The 14491-nt window shown below is 52.9% G+C and overlaps 1 protein-coding gene across 1 annotated transcript in view; it reads right to left on the bottom strand.

The window, feature by feature from the left end:
* The window catches only part of SEPTIN12 (septin 12), a 71440-nt gene extending 57214 nt beyond the window's left edge, over positions 1 to 14226 (bottom strand). The window contains exon 1 of the mRNA XM_074965565.1: positions 13929 to 14226. Coding sequence (XP_074821666.1) covers positions 13929 to 13983 — 55 coding nt within the window. The 5' untranslated portion in view covers positions 13984 to 14226. The remainder of the gene's footprint in view (positions 1 to 13928) is intronic.
* Between the last annotated feature and the right edge of the window lie 265 nt (positions 14227 to 14491).

Raw genomic sequence — 14491 nt, 5'->3', positions numbered from 1 at the left:
GACCACACAGTCACAATGGGCCAGATTCTCTCCCTTCTTTGGCCAGCCCCAGTGAATTCCCACCCGGCAGGAATATAGTCCATTGCACGTGCTTTATTCCAGTTCAGTCATGGGGAATGTTTTCAGAAGAAGCATTTGACAAGGGGGGGAGAGCACGGCTGGTTTGAACACTGCTGTGTAGAATACTGTTCATAGCTCTATTACAGAAACATGCAGCTGCCCCAGTCAGAATCCGCTCCCATTGGTCCAGGTGCTGTTACAATCACACAGAAAGACCCAGATAAGCAAGACCCTCTGTATTCTCCAACTCCACAGCAGCACAGACTTCTTCCCTTCCCCCACATCTAAACTTTCATTTAAAAAAATGTTTCCAACCCTCCTGGACGTGAAGACAAACTTGAAAAGATGACCCGAATGTAACTAATGCAGGGATGTCTGCTTGAGTCTGCAGAGAGCCTGAAACAATAGCTTCGAGAGATGTTGACTGCCCCATTTGTATTACTGGGTTGTTAACTCTGAAACCTAAAGATGACAGCGCAGGGTCAACCTGTTAAATGACTTTGCAGATCATTCCAGCAGCAATCTTATTGTTTGTATTACAATGTCACTGCAGTGGAGACCCATTTGTGTTAGGCACCCTACAAATACATAGTAAGAGACAATCCTTGCCCCAAAGAGCTTGCCCTTAATTTAAGAGGAGATACAACAAGCAGGTGTCACAAACAGCGAGATACGAAGATGGCTTCTCAGCAAAGTCCAGGAAAGAGGTGTGGGTGGCATATGTACACAACTGACCTCAGCTTTATGCCCAGCTACCACAGAGGAGAACCACAACTACCACTTCCTTAGTGATGGCCCGGAGCATTTTCTCATGATTTGCACTGCCCATGGCAAGAGACACCCTGCTTGGTTTCCTACTCTGCTTGATGCCCAGGAAGGTGAGCTGTTCTGACCTAATGGACAGAGATCTATATCCACATGGGGACTGTGCTTGCTCACGTCCCTAAAAGCAGCGTGGTCTGGGAACAACTCAGCAGATGTGGCTAAGATGCCCTGCTCCACCCAGGAGCTATTGGACTGTAACTGACATGAGGGCCACTAAAGGCAGGGGCTTACTATTTCCTCTTGGAGTAGAGTGGAAGTAGGGCATTGAGGGTGCATCATGGCAGAGGACACTGGCTAGGACAGCTGATAGAGGAGATGCTGGAGGCTGTTATGTGAAGAGCAAAATCAGGAGACATTGCAACCAGAACTGGGCGAAATATTTCCAGAGACAGCGAATTTTGACAAAAAGGGGCATTTCAAAGAATGCAGACTGTTTCGTGAAAACATTTGGATTTCTTTGCAATTCTCCTTTTCCGCAACAGCAAGAAAAATGGAAACCCCCCACTTGCTCTCACGCCCTTGAAAAATGTAGTTTGTTTTGATTTTTAAAATGTCGACATTTTCCTGTCAACAGGATTAGATCGGAAACACTCAAATTGTTATTGCATGGACAGTGTCCAACTCTTGCCCTTTCATTCTGGTTTGGAATGAAACCAATTGCAAAGATTTCTTTTTTGTGAAATTAACATTCTGCTCTCCAGCCAATTCCAATTGTAACTTACAACTTCTGTATTCTGAAAAAAACGCTATTTGATGTCTATATCTGGTCATCTGTGTTGTTTTTAGACAGTAACTTTTTTGAGGCAGGGACCGTCTTCTGCTGTGTGTTTGGACAGTGTCTAGCACAAAGGCGGTGTGATCCTAGCTGAGCTCATTAGGTGCTCGTGAATAGAAAGTAATAATAAGAATAATGGACACATGCTTATATTGAGCCTCCGGAGGCTGCTCTGCTATTGAGAGAGACAGTTATTATCCTAAAATTAGCTCATTCTTTCACAGGCAAGACATGGATTTACATCCTCTCCAACTGCCCCAGCGAACCTGCTGTTCATTTTTAAACCTTTGAGTGTTGTGAAAATTGGAGAATCGGTTGGCAGGTAAATCCCTTCCCTCCCCAAAGGACATTCTCCCTCGCTGCCAGAGGGCTAGAGAAAACATCCCGGTTGTTTAACAGCTGAAGGCGCTGAGATGCTGGAGATTTGGGAGGGCTGGAAGATGTCTGCTAGCGCGTAAACTTCTTGTTAGAATAGCTGCGAGGGGGAGGTTATTTGCAGTCATTGCACGTCATCAGAAAAACAGGGCAGGGGGCTGAATTCCAATTTCTCGCAGAAGAGGGCGATTCCCTTCAGATCAGAATCAAGGCCCTTCGGGACACTTGCACGGTAAAAAGTGTGATGATCAGCCCAAGGCGCTGGTCACAGGGTTGTCCCTGTCTTGGCAGACAAACTGCTGTGGGCACGCACAGCTGGAACCCCTTCGTAAACACATCTGGTCAGGAAACACATTAGCCAAGCCTCAGCCTCCCACGATGCCAAATGGAGCTGCTCTGAGGGGGCCTCCCCGAGATACAGGCTCATCAGCTCTCCTCCCATCCCCCATCACACACACATGCTCTGCTGAGCACAGATCCATTTGGTGCCCTGATCTCAGCACTCCACAGCATGTTGCTTGCCATTTGCTATTTCCCCATTCTCCCCTCCCGCGCCCCACTTCACACACCTCTGGGGGGTTGAGCTGTTTCTGTGATTAGACCAAAGGGCTCTTTGGCTCTCATTTCTCCCTTCCCACAGATCTGCCAATAGCCCCATTCTCAGCCCTGCAGGGATGAGGGAGCACAGGCAGTGACTGACCCGCGGAAGGGCCCAGACGGCTCTGCTTGCTGGTATTGGTGACTATCCGCATTACTGCGTCAAACCACGTGCTGGGTTTAGCACTATCTGTGCCCACACGGCAGGGCTCCCGTTAAAGCCGATGGCAAAGCTCCTACTGACTTAAAAGCTTTCACAGCGCTGGGGCCTGGGCCTCCTTCCTGTGAAGGGCCAAGCTGCAGGAGGCCTGTGCTCAAGCCCAGCGAGGGAAGACTGGGTGGGCGGGTGAGCATGGGGCAGTGCTCCTGGCTCCACACTCTGAACCAGTGTCATTGCTCTGGAGCAGCACTTTAGAGGATTCACTAGAACTGGGTCTTGCGCTCCTCCCAGGCTCTCTCCCAGTGCTCAGCACAAGGCCCAGGCACTGGTATAAGCTGGGCGAGCGTGACCTCCTCCAGCCCAGTAATGGATAATGCAGAGCAGGGAATCACGGGACAGAAGCATGGTGCCATGGGTTACAAAGGAGATCCAACCTCTTCCCCAGCTGGACAGTCTGTGAAGATCTTGGCAAACCATGGACCCATGGGGCTTGGTGAGGTTGTGCCCCAGGATTCCCAGCTGTGCATGGCCCAGTGCTGGGCATAGGGTGACCAGACAGCAAGTGTGAAAGATCAGGGTGGGGGGGAGGGGGGAAGAGCCTATATAAGAAAAAGACCCAAAAATTGGGACTGTCCTTATAAAATCAGGACATTTGGTCACCCTAGCTGGGCAAAAGGGGCAGGTGCACTGCCAGCCCCCATCCTGGCGTCATGCTGTGTACCCACTCGGAGCAAGGGGACAGAGTGCCCTCCCTGAGAACCCTTCAGGTTCAATGCTGTGTGATGGTTTATGCTAGCTGCCAAATAAGGGTCCCAGAGATGCAGACAGGTGTGGGAAAGGGGGTTCACCCTTCACCTCCCCAGCCCCTGACTCTCAGAGGAGACTAAACTCAGAAGGATGGAAGTGAGAGTGGTTTCCCCTTGAAACCACCCACGCATGAGAAGCTGCCTGACCAAGGCCACTGCCCTCCCATTCCAGCTAGGGCAGCTGCAGAACTTGTAAGACAGGGGAAGGAAGGCTCTTCACATGGGGTGAAATCCTGGCCCCGAGGAAGTCAAGGGGAGTTTTGCTGTTGATTTCAGTGGGGCAGGATTTCACCCATGGTACGTGGAGCAAGCAGTAGCAGGCAGTCTGTGCTCCTGAAACCGACAGCCCAGTTGGCAGACTCACACAGCTCAGAGAATCATTTCAATCGGCTTCCAAACCTTCGGTTGTTTCACCTTTTGCCATTCACCCATGCTCAGGCAACTGCTGCTTTATTAGAGGGGCTAGTCCCCCTGCATGAGATTTTACACTGAAGTCTCTTCTGCCTACTCTAGTAGTTATCCAGATGCCAAAACTTGGAGTGACATAGGGCAATCTCCTTCCCCTGACAGTGCCATGCCAATGAGTCTCAAGTCTGATCTGGTGGCAACACTTGCAGGCACAGAGAATGCCCACAAGGGTGCCAGGGTAGTTATCATGATGTGGCCACCTTTGGATAAGGAACCAGCCTGAACCACCAGTTCATTTCACATAGGCCCCTGAAATGTAATTCCCCTTACTGCTAACCTGTGCCCAGCTGATCGGTGACTTAGGAGATGAATGGCACCAGCTCATATTAATGCTTATCAGAGTCAGCCAGCCTCCAATAACACATCTCCTCCCGTCCAATGCTGCAAGCCAGCATGTGCTGAACACAGCGGAGCTGCGACGGCTGCCTACATGGCTTCGCCCTCAGCCCCGCTCCCAGGCACGGTGCTAGAGAAACCCCAACAGACGGGATATCTGGAAGGCAAGCGGTGCTAGAGAAACCCAACAGTATTCTAATCAGCTGTTCCCCAGAAGGGGCTGGGAACGCAGTGTTGGTTCATTGAGCACCTCAGTGCTTGGACACAGACCATAACCCTGGCTTGAAGGACTATGATCTCCTGGGGGAAGACAGAAATTAGACTCATCTCCTCCCCCTCCTTCTGAGCTCCACTCTGAACCACTAGGACAGCTCTTCCGCCACCAGAGGTCCTCCAAGACCCGGGTGCTGCTCCCTGAGATGGCTGGAGGCTTGGAAATAATGATTATTGTCAGTATAGAAGGGAGATCTGCCTGGGGGTGATCATGGCTCTGAAGCGCAGAGGCTCTTGCAGCTGTGTGCTCCGTACATGAACCCTGGTTAGAATACTTGCTCTTTCTGCGGAAGAAGAGGGGAGAGGGACTTTTGGGATCCTAACAGAAGGACCAAACTAAAGCCACCGTCACGGCAGAGGGAGCATCTATGACTGATGTTGCTGAGTCAGAAGCGAACAGCATTTCCAGCAGGAAGCCATGCAGAGCCCGGGGAGGGCTATAGTAGAGCAGAGGTGATGCAGATTAGGTCCCAGCACAGCGGATGCTGTCCTGCGATAGAGGGCAGGTGAAGCAGGCAGATATCTGGGTGCAGAGGGCTCCTGAGTGCTAGGGCGGAGACGATGCAGTCATGTCTTGGGGATGGGCTATAGGGAAGGTGATACACTGGTATTGCAAGGTGGCCGGCCCTGAGTGCATTCAGTATGTCCGAGGGGACGCTGTTGTAGCTTAAGGCTAGAATTGCTCTAAGAGGAGATGACCCAGTTGTGCCTCAGGGTTGGAGGTCCCCACACACGGTGCTGTAGCATAGCAAAGCTCACTCAGCTGGGCCTTGCTGGCCGAGGTTCCTGGTTGCCGTGCTGTCAGAATGAGGTGATCCACCCCTCATTGCAGACCCCAGTTCTCCTCCGCTCTCCACCCAGTCACACCTGCTGCTGGCTGCCCCTTCACAGGCCCAAATTCCCACCTCTCCGCGCCTTATCTGTTATTTCACAGCCTCTGAGGTGCGCTGTGTTAACAGGGATGTCAGTGAACTCCCCTGGGCGCTGCTTGGAGGCCGGCCTGGTGTTCCGCTGCACAGTACTACCAAGCTGCGTCTGAGCTCCCCACCTCGGCCTTTTCCTCTATGGCCCGGCTGGGTGCTGCCCCAGGCCCATGGGTGGAGGCAGCAGCGCTACTACCACAGCAGCCCCTGCTGGCCAGCTGCGGTAAGAACAAGGAAGGAAGGAAGGAAGGAAAAGGCCAGGGCAGGGACCGTCGAATCGTGGAAGTCAACGAATGGCTACGCAGGTGGTGTCAGAGAGAAGGCTTTGGATTCTTTGACCATGGGATGGTGTTCCATGAAGGAGGAGTGCTGGGCAGAGACGGGCTCCATCTTACGAAGAGAGGGAAGAGCATCTTTGCGAGCAGGCTGGCTAACATAGTAAGGAGGGCTTTAAACTAGGTTCACCGGGGGAAGGAGACCAAAGCCCTGAGGTAAGTGGGAAAACGGGATACCGGGAGGAAGCACAGGCAGGAACGTCTGTGAGGGAAGGGCTCCTGCCTCATACTGAGAATGAGGGGCGATCAGCAGGTTATCTCAAGTGCTTATATACGAATGCACAAAGCCTTGGAAACAAGCAGGGAGAACTGGAGGTCCTGGTGATGTCAGGGAATTATGACGTGATTGGAATAACAGAGACTTGGTGGGATAACTCACATGACTGGAGTACTGTCATGGATGGTTATAAACTGTTCAGGAAGGACAGGCAGGGCAGAAAAGGTGGGGGAGTAGCACTGTATGTAAGGGAGCAGTATGACTGCTCAGAGCTCCGGTACGAAACTGCAGAAAAACCTGAGTGTCTCTGGATTAAGTTTAGAAGTGTGAGTAACAAGAGTGATGTAGTGGTGGGAGTCTGCTATAGACCACCGGACCAGGGGGATGAGGTGGATGAGGCTTTCTTCGGCAACTCGCAGAAGCTACTAAATCGCACGCCCTGGTTCTCATGGGTGACTTTAATTTTCCTGATATTTGCTGAGAGAGCAATACAGCAGTGCATAGACAATCCAGGAAGTTTTTGGAAAGCGTAGAGGACAATTTCCTGGTGCAAGTGCTAGACGAGCCAACTGGGGGGGAGCTTTTCTTGACCTGCTGCTCACAAACAGGGAAGAATTAGTGGGGGAAGCAAAAGTGGATGGGAATCTGGGAGGCAGTGACCATGAGATGGTCGAGTTCAGGATCCTGACACAGGGAAGAAAGGTAAGCAGCAGGATACGGACCCTGGACTTCAGGAAAGCAGACTTCGACTCCCTCAGGGAGCGGATGGGTAGGATCCCCTGAGGGACTAACATGAAGGGGAAAGGAGTCCAGGAGAGCTGGCTGTATTTCAAGGAATCCCTGTTGAGGTTACAGGGACAAACCATCCCGATGAGTCGAAAGAATAGTAAATATGGCAGGCGACCAGCTTGGCTTAATGGTGAAATCCTAGCGGATCTTAAACATAAAAAAGAAGCTTACAAGAAGTGGCCGGTTTTGTTCAATATCTTCATAAATAATCTGGAGGATGGTGTGGATTGCACTCTCAGCAAATTTGCGGATGATACTAAACTGGGAGGAGTGGTAGATACGCTGGAGGGCAGAGATAGGATACAGAGGGACCTAGACAAATTGGAGGATTGGGCCAAAAGAAACCTGATGAGGTTCAATAGGGATAAGTGCAGAGTCCTGCACTTAGGACAGAAGAACCCAATGCACAGCTCCAGACTAGGGACCGAATGGCTAGGCAGCAGTTCTGCGGAAAAGGACCTAGGGGTTACAGTGGACGAGAAGCTGGATATGAGTCAGCAGTGTGCCCTTGTTGCCAAGAAGGCCAATGGCATTTTGGGATGTATAAGTAGGGGCATAGCGAGCAGATCGAGGGACGTGATCGTTCCCCTCTATTCGACATTGGTGAGGCCTCATCTGGAGTACTGTGTCCAGTTTTGGGCCCCACTCTACAAGAAGGATGTGGATAAATTGGAGAGAGTCCAGCGAAGGGCAACAAAAATGATTAGGGGTCTGGAACACATGACTTATGAGGAGAGGCTGAGGGAACTGGGATTGTTTAGTCTGCGGAAGAGAAGAATGAGGGGGAATTTGATAGCTGCTTTCAACTACCTGAGAGGTGGTTCCAGAGAGGATGGTTCTAGACTATTCTCAGTGGTAGAAGAGGACAGGACAAGGAGTAATGGTCTCAAGTTGCAGTGGGGGAGGTTTAGGTTGGATATTAGGAAAAACTTTTTCACTAGGAGGGTGGTGAAACACTGGAATGCGTTACCTAGGGAGGTGGTAGAATCTCCTTCCTTGGAAGTTTTTAAGGTCAGGCTTGACAAAGCCTTGGCTGGGATGATTTGATTGGGGATTGGTCCTGCTTTGAGCAGGGGGTTGGACTAGATGACCTCCTGAGGTCCCTTCCAACCCTGATATTCTATGATTCTATGATTCAAGGACAGCAGAGAGACCCTGCATACCTGTGACAAAGAGGCCCCTCTCCGAGCAGCAGCACTGGGGGAGGGAGAACATGCTAAACCCATATGGTTAACTCGTGGGTCCACCTCTACTTAGGTCATGTCCAATCTTGGCCAGCCCTAAAGAGCCAAGCTGGTGGGGGGTGTACACCAGGAGGAAGTCTTCCAGCAGTGGAGTAGAGATGGGGGCAGGAGGCCTCCCCATGCAGGAGATATGCTCCCCAGCCAGCCCAGAGGTGGGCACCTGACAGTAATTCCCTTGTCGTGGTCACTCTTTGCTCTCAGCCCTGGAGAACCTGGTCTGTCAGCTTCCATTAGCTCCACCCAGTGCACAACTGAGGTCAGGGGCCCGTGGACCCAGCTCATTTATTACACGCTCTCTAGCAGGGCAGGGATTTATCAGGGTCAGCAGGTGGATGGCTTGCCCCCTTTTCCAGGCATCCTATGGGATTCTACAGCTTCACAGACCCAAAGCATGGGGCACTCACATATCTCCTTCAATTCACTGGGGGCATGCAGCACCCTCAGGGCTGGCTTTACGCATGTCCTCTGCACCCACAGATCCACCAGAGCTAGGACTGGGTTGCACATAACCAGAAACTCCCCAGGCAACGAATGACATGAAGTATTAATGTTTTGCTCTTGTGGACACCTTTCAGTGGAGGATTGCAAAGCCCTGCATTAAAGGTGAGCAACCTTCATTATTCACATATAACAAACGATGTAACAGATACACTGAGGGGTAAAGGGACTCAGCCAAGGTCACATAGCTGGAAAGTGGCAGGGTGAGAAATAGAACTCAGTTCTCCTAGCTCCGCCCCTTGATCGACACACTAGGCCATGCTGCTGCCTTCTTCAAAAAGGCCTGAGTGCACGGAGGGCTTTTGGTACCGTGGCATATGGGGATCAGGTCAGTACTTGATGAGGCTGCATCACGTGAGGAATCAAATGCGGAGGGGATGGGGTGGGGTTGGACACCTTCCAATAGAACTTCAGGGAGCAGGGTGAGCCCACAGGCTAAAACCAGTCCCAAGTACACACACACACACACACGAGGGATATAGCACATATGGAGCCCACGGGCACAGTCCGTACCCAGGCCACTGACCCACAGCATGGTCCAGTGGTGATCACCATGGATCGGCAGGCATGGGGAGCTCTCCTCTCTTCCTGGCTCAGACTTGTGGTGTCATCTTTGGCCTCTCTGTGCCTCACTTTCCCCAGGGGTGAAGTAAGGACACACTACTTTCCCCTCCCAGAGGGATAGCAGGAGACCTAGCCAGTGTGTACACAGCGCTCGGAGAGCTTCCGACTTCCGACAGAGGAGCAAAATGTTACGTTGCTCTAAGCGATGCCCGCGCGGATAGTTCTCCAGGAGGCAGAGGCGAGCCTGCGCACTCAGCAGACTAGCGGGCAGCATTGCACACGCAAGGACAGAAGAGATCAGAGTCCCGCAGCAATTAATGAGCGGGCTGGGGAAGGAGCCGCCATGGCACCTTGGCAGGGGCAGCAGGGCCAGCAAAGAGCAAGGGTCAAAGGTTAGGGCTGTGGGCAGGGGAGCATGAGGTCAATGGCACGAATCGGAAGGCTGGAGAGGAAAGGGGTGAGGAATGGGGATGAAGACACATGGTGAGGAAGGAGGGAGAGAGGAGGAGGTGGAGGGTGGCAGGAGATGGAGATATGGGGGACAGGAGAGAGCTTGCAACCTGGGCTCTGCCTCTGGGTACTGCTTACTTTGCATTATTAGCAGAGATTGGACCAATCCTGCCACGCTGAGCTGGGCCCAGACTGCAATCTGTACCCATTACCAGATGCCCATGGCAGGACCATGTCCCTCTAGGCTAGGGGCTCCCTGGGAGCAGAAGGGTTAATGCAGGCCATCCTAGGTATGCACATTCTTTTCCAGGCAATAACAGGCTGCAGCTTTCCAGGAGCCTGGCATCAGGTTACTCTCTGATCTTACCTGCCCTGCCTCACTCCCAAGCCACCTCCAGGATCCCAGAGGCCACTGGCTCCAGGAAAGAGCGAAGGATAATTAGAGGGGGGAAATCCTCCACCTCCCACCCCCTGGCTGCCTGCAGCGGCCAAGCAGATACAACCCCTCCAGCCTGATGCTCCATTTCCACTCTCAGCAAGGCCAGGTCATGTGATCCCCACCAGGGGAGGGACTTTGGGGACCCAAGGGGGAGAGGCACTGACCACCACCTGAACTGCCAGGGACCTCACTGTCAGCCCCATAGGTGCCAGCCTCCAACCCCCCTTTGGACACCTATCCCAAAGAGATTAGGTACTACAGTGCTCACCCCATGGAGCACTGTACAGACTGCACTAGCTGCTCCTCGCTTTTCTCTCTAACCAGAAGGGTCAGAAACTGTCTTCAAAGAAATAGAAGCCGAGAGTCTCACATATTAACAAAAAAAGAAAAGGAGGACTTGTGACACCTTAGAGACTAACAAATTTATTTGAGCATAAGCTTTTGTAAGCTTCATGGAAGCTTATGCTCAAATAAATTTGTTAGTCTCTAAGGTGCCACAAGTACTCCTTTTCTTTTTGCGAATACAGACTAACATGGCTGCTACTCTGAAACCTCCCATATTAACCTGACTCCAGGAGCTGGAGCCTTAAGATCATCCCCAAATATCACAGGACTCATGCTGGAAATTGTGCACTGGCAACCCTGCTGTGAATTGTCTCCTAGAATGTTCCCAGCATCTGCAAACACAGCAACAACCCTCTGCAAGAAAGCGAGACCGTGGGGGAAAGCGTGGCACTGCTTTTGCACCTCCCACGTACGGATCTCAAAGCACATTACAAACACCAGTGGATTAAGCCGGTACCCCCATGAGGTAGGTAAATCAGCATCCCCATTTTACAGAGACACCAAGGGCTTGTCCACAGGGGGAAGTTGCCCAGGACAGCTCTCCTGGAATAGCTCCCCATGGGGTCCCTCTGTTCCAGAATAAAAATGATTTTGTTTCAGAGTAATTACTCAGCTTCCAAAGAGCACTAATTATTCCAGAGGGCAGTGACCTTTATTTAGGAACAGTGTCCCCACGGGGAGCTATTCTGGAATAGTCACTCCAGACAATTGCCCCATGGAAAGAAGCCCTAAGTCACTTGCCTAGGGTCAGGGACAGAGCCAGAAATCAAACCCAGGGCTCCTGATTCTCAGGTTCCCTCACCACTCTTAGGAGCAGATTGGTGGCCAGGGACTGTCAGATCTTAGAGACCAGCCCCCCACATCCCCCCTGAACAAAGCAGAGCTGAAGGGAAGGGAGAAGCTTTGCTCTCAGTTCAGTGGCTTCTCCTATGGACTAGCAATGCTGCTCCATGAACGAAGTTCCCTGGCTCATCCCTCAGCAGCACAGCCTTGGATCCTCTCCAAGAGCACAGAGGGAACCTGTAGGATGCTGCAGATCCCCGTCCAGAGGGGGCAGTGGTGTGAAACTCCCACACCCCTGACTCAGGATGGGTCCCGCTTTCTCTTCCACCTCCTGCGTCCCCAGCCGTCCTCAGAATTTCCATGACAGCCAGAGGGAGCAACAGAGAACTGATAAGAAGGGGGCAGTTTCCGTTTCTTGTAGGGGAAGGGCACCAGTGGGAGTCCTAGGCCCTGTTTTCTCTCCTCCGCGGGGTATTCTCTGCAGGAGTGGCATTCCCCTGCCCCCGCTATCCGTGCCTTCTGCATCTACCACTGCCCCAGTCCCTTCCCCTAGGAGGCTGCAGCAAAAGGAAAGTGCAAAGGCTGGTCCTGACCTAGTGAGGAGGTGCTGAGATGCTGCAGTCCAGCGATTTGCACAGATTCTGCTTAGAGCTTGTCTACCCGGGAGACTTTTCCGGTTACATCATTATCACTGAACCACTCTAGTTCTCCCGGAATAACCCCCCCGGGGCCACTCTTGTTCCAGACTAAGAATGGCTTCTTGCAGCACGGTTTAAACCACTTCCCAAGGGACACAAGCTCCACCAAACAAGGCCCTCCTGGACCAGGAGGAGCCAGGTCTCCCCTAGGAGGGCTGGGCCAGCGTAACTACACCACCGCACTGGCCCAGCGATCCTGGCACGGACCCAGCTGAAAGGGGGGCAGGTCACAGGGCACTGGCAGTGGTGTCAGGACACTACACTCGGGGCTTTTGCTGGGACAGCTCTGTCACCTCTTCACCCCCCTGACTACACAGCTGTGCCAGCAGAGGTTTGTAGCACAGCTTGTACACATGGGACAGGGGCTACACTGATATCACACTGGTTGAAATTCACACCCTACCTTATGCCAGTATAACTTTCCCATGTAGACGAGCCCTTAGGAGCTAACTGGCTCCCATTTACTGGCAGCTCCCAGCTCTGTCACGGTCTCCCTGGGTGACTTTGGGATTAGTCTTGGTGCCTCAGTTTCCCCAAAGCAGGGGATAACAGTCCTTCCTTTCTCCCATAATTTTTCTCTCAAGATTGCAGGCTCTTTGGGCCACATTTTTGTGTTGCACCTAGTGCAACAGGGCCCCTGAGTACTACCCTAATACAGATAATAAAGCCAAGCAAGCTCATATTTGACCCTTTGACCCCCCCTCCCCCACCCCATGAACCCCTTACAAGCTGCTCCTGGAGCACTGAGCGAGCCCCACATCACCCCAAGAGTTACAAAAGCACTTGGCCACTGGGCTCAAAAGCTTGGGGCAAGTTTTTCCAATCCCACAATGCAGTGGCCCCTTCTCCGCCCCCTCGAACAGAAACTACAGACAGCGCGGTGATGGCCTGGGCCCCAATCCCAGTCCCTGGGTGTGCTCTCAAAGGGGAGATTGTTCTCGGGCTTGCTGGGCTGCACATTTGCCTTGTAATCTAAACAAGGAGAAGAGCCCTGCCTCGCAGGCACTCTGCAGGCTGGCGAGAGCTCTTCCTTAATTACAGTCTGTGAAATGCTGAAGCGGAATCAATGCCACAGCAACAGCTGGTAACTGGAAGCTTTTTCCCTGCTCCCCTTCCAGTCTCAACAGACACAAGCTGGTTAGAGGAGCCTCCCCCTCCAACCCCGCCTCCCAGGCTTTCCTCCCAGACCCAGAGTTTTTCCAAACTCAAGTTGTATCTGACTCCTACTGCGGGTTGGGTTTAATTACCTGCATTCAGTCTAATGCCTGAGCCAGCCCGGCCACTGAGCACTGCTTAGTGCTTTCAGGCCTCCAGACAGCCTCAAATCCCAGACCAAACCCCCTGCCATCCCCCCACCCCATCTCCACACAACTGTGCTGCATACACCACACCTACGCACACTCCCTGACACAAGTGCATTGCACTACATGCATAGCTGCGCACACACGCACACTATATTCTGCACACACAAGGCCCAGGCACCGTTCCAGCCCAGCCCAGGCGTGCGATCAATGCCATTTACATGTGTTATAATATTTCCTCTTCATGCAGGTTGGGTCCAAGTCCCAAAGGAAGCTTGAGCCAGGGCTCCCAAATCTAGAGAGAGCAGCCTGGCTTGGGGCGGTCCTTTCCCCCCCTCCTCTGGCTATTGTTTTATGTCACACGCCAGGAGTCACTTCTCCTGGGCATTGTTTCCTGGTTTCCACAGGCCCTTGGGCAAGGACCTAGGATGGAGCTCCCCACTGGCAGGAGGGGGTGAAGCTCAGTGGCTGTGCCTGCTGTTGCCAGCGGGGAGGTAGTTGGTCCCACGGCTTGTGTGTGCTGCACAACATGTATGCTCCGGGCGGGTAAATGGGATGTAAGAGAGCAAAGCCGGGTAGGTAGCTCATGCTGCGTGGGACAAGGTGCCCAGCCTGGACAAAGCAGGAGCCGGCCGTCGAAAGCCCAGGCGCCCCATCCCAGCCCTACCTTCGAAGTCCGAGAGGATCCCCTCCAGGTGATCGTTGACGGACAGCTGGGACATCCTGGCTCACTTCACCCTGACAGCAGTGTGGGTGGCTGGGTGCCTCTCTGCCTCCAGCTGTTGCTCTGCTCCTGGGATGCCCCTCCACGTCTTCTAGCTTGGGCAGAACCTCGCCATGCCAGAGGGAGAGGAGAGACTCTAGGGAAGGGAAAAGGGGGGAGTCTGACCCAACTGCCTTCCACCCCCAAGCCAGCCAGCCCCCTCCAGAACCCAGAGGGCTTCTGCTCTCTGGGACGAGTGGCAGCAGAGGAGAGCAAAGGGGAAGAGAGAAGATCTCCTCCCCCTTGCCCAGAGAAAGAATGACAGACCCCCCCCATCCCCGCACCATACAGCCCACCCCCAGCTAAGCCCTTGCTGGGATCACATTGGCTGCACTGGATTGCCTGTCCCTGCCCTGTGCAGGGAGAGGAGGGGAAAGCAAAGAGGAGGAGAAAGCAGGAGAAAGGAGGGGTGGGGGGCCCAGAGTCAGAGCAGCTCTTGGCACACAGAGAAGTCAGAGAGAGGGAGA

This window comes from Natator depressus, chromosome 10, assembly GCF_965152275.1.
Source record: "Natator depressus isolate rNatDep1 chromosome 10, rNatDep2.hap1, whole genome shotgun sequence".
In the NCBI taxonomy this organism is placed as follows: Eukaryota; Metazoa; Chordata; order Testudines; family Cheloniidae; genus Natator; species Natator depressus.
The sequence above is the reverse complement of the archived record's forward strand: the minus strand, read 5'-3'. Positions and strand labels throughout refer to the sequence as shown.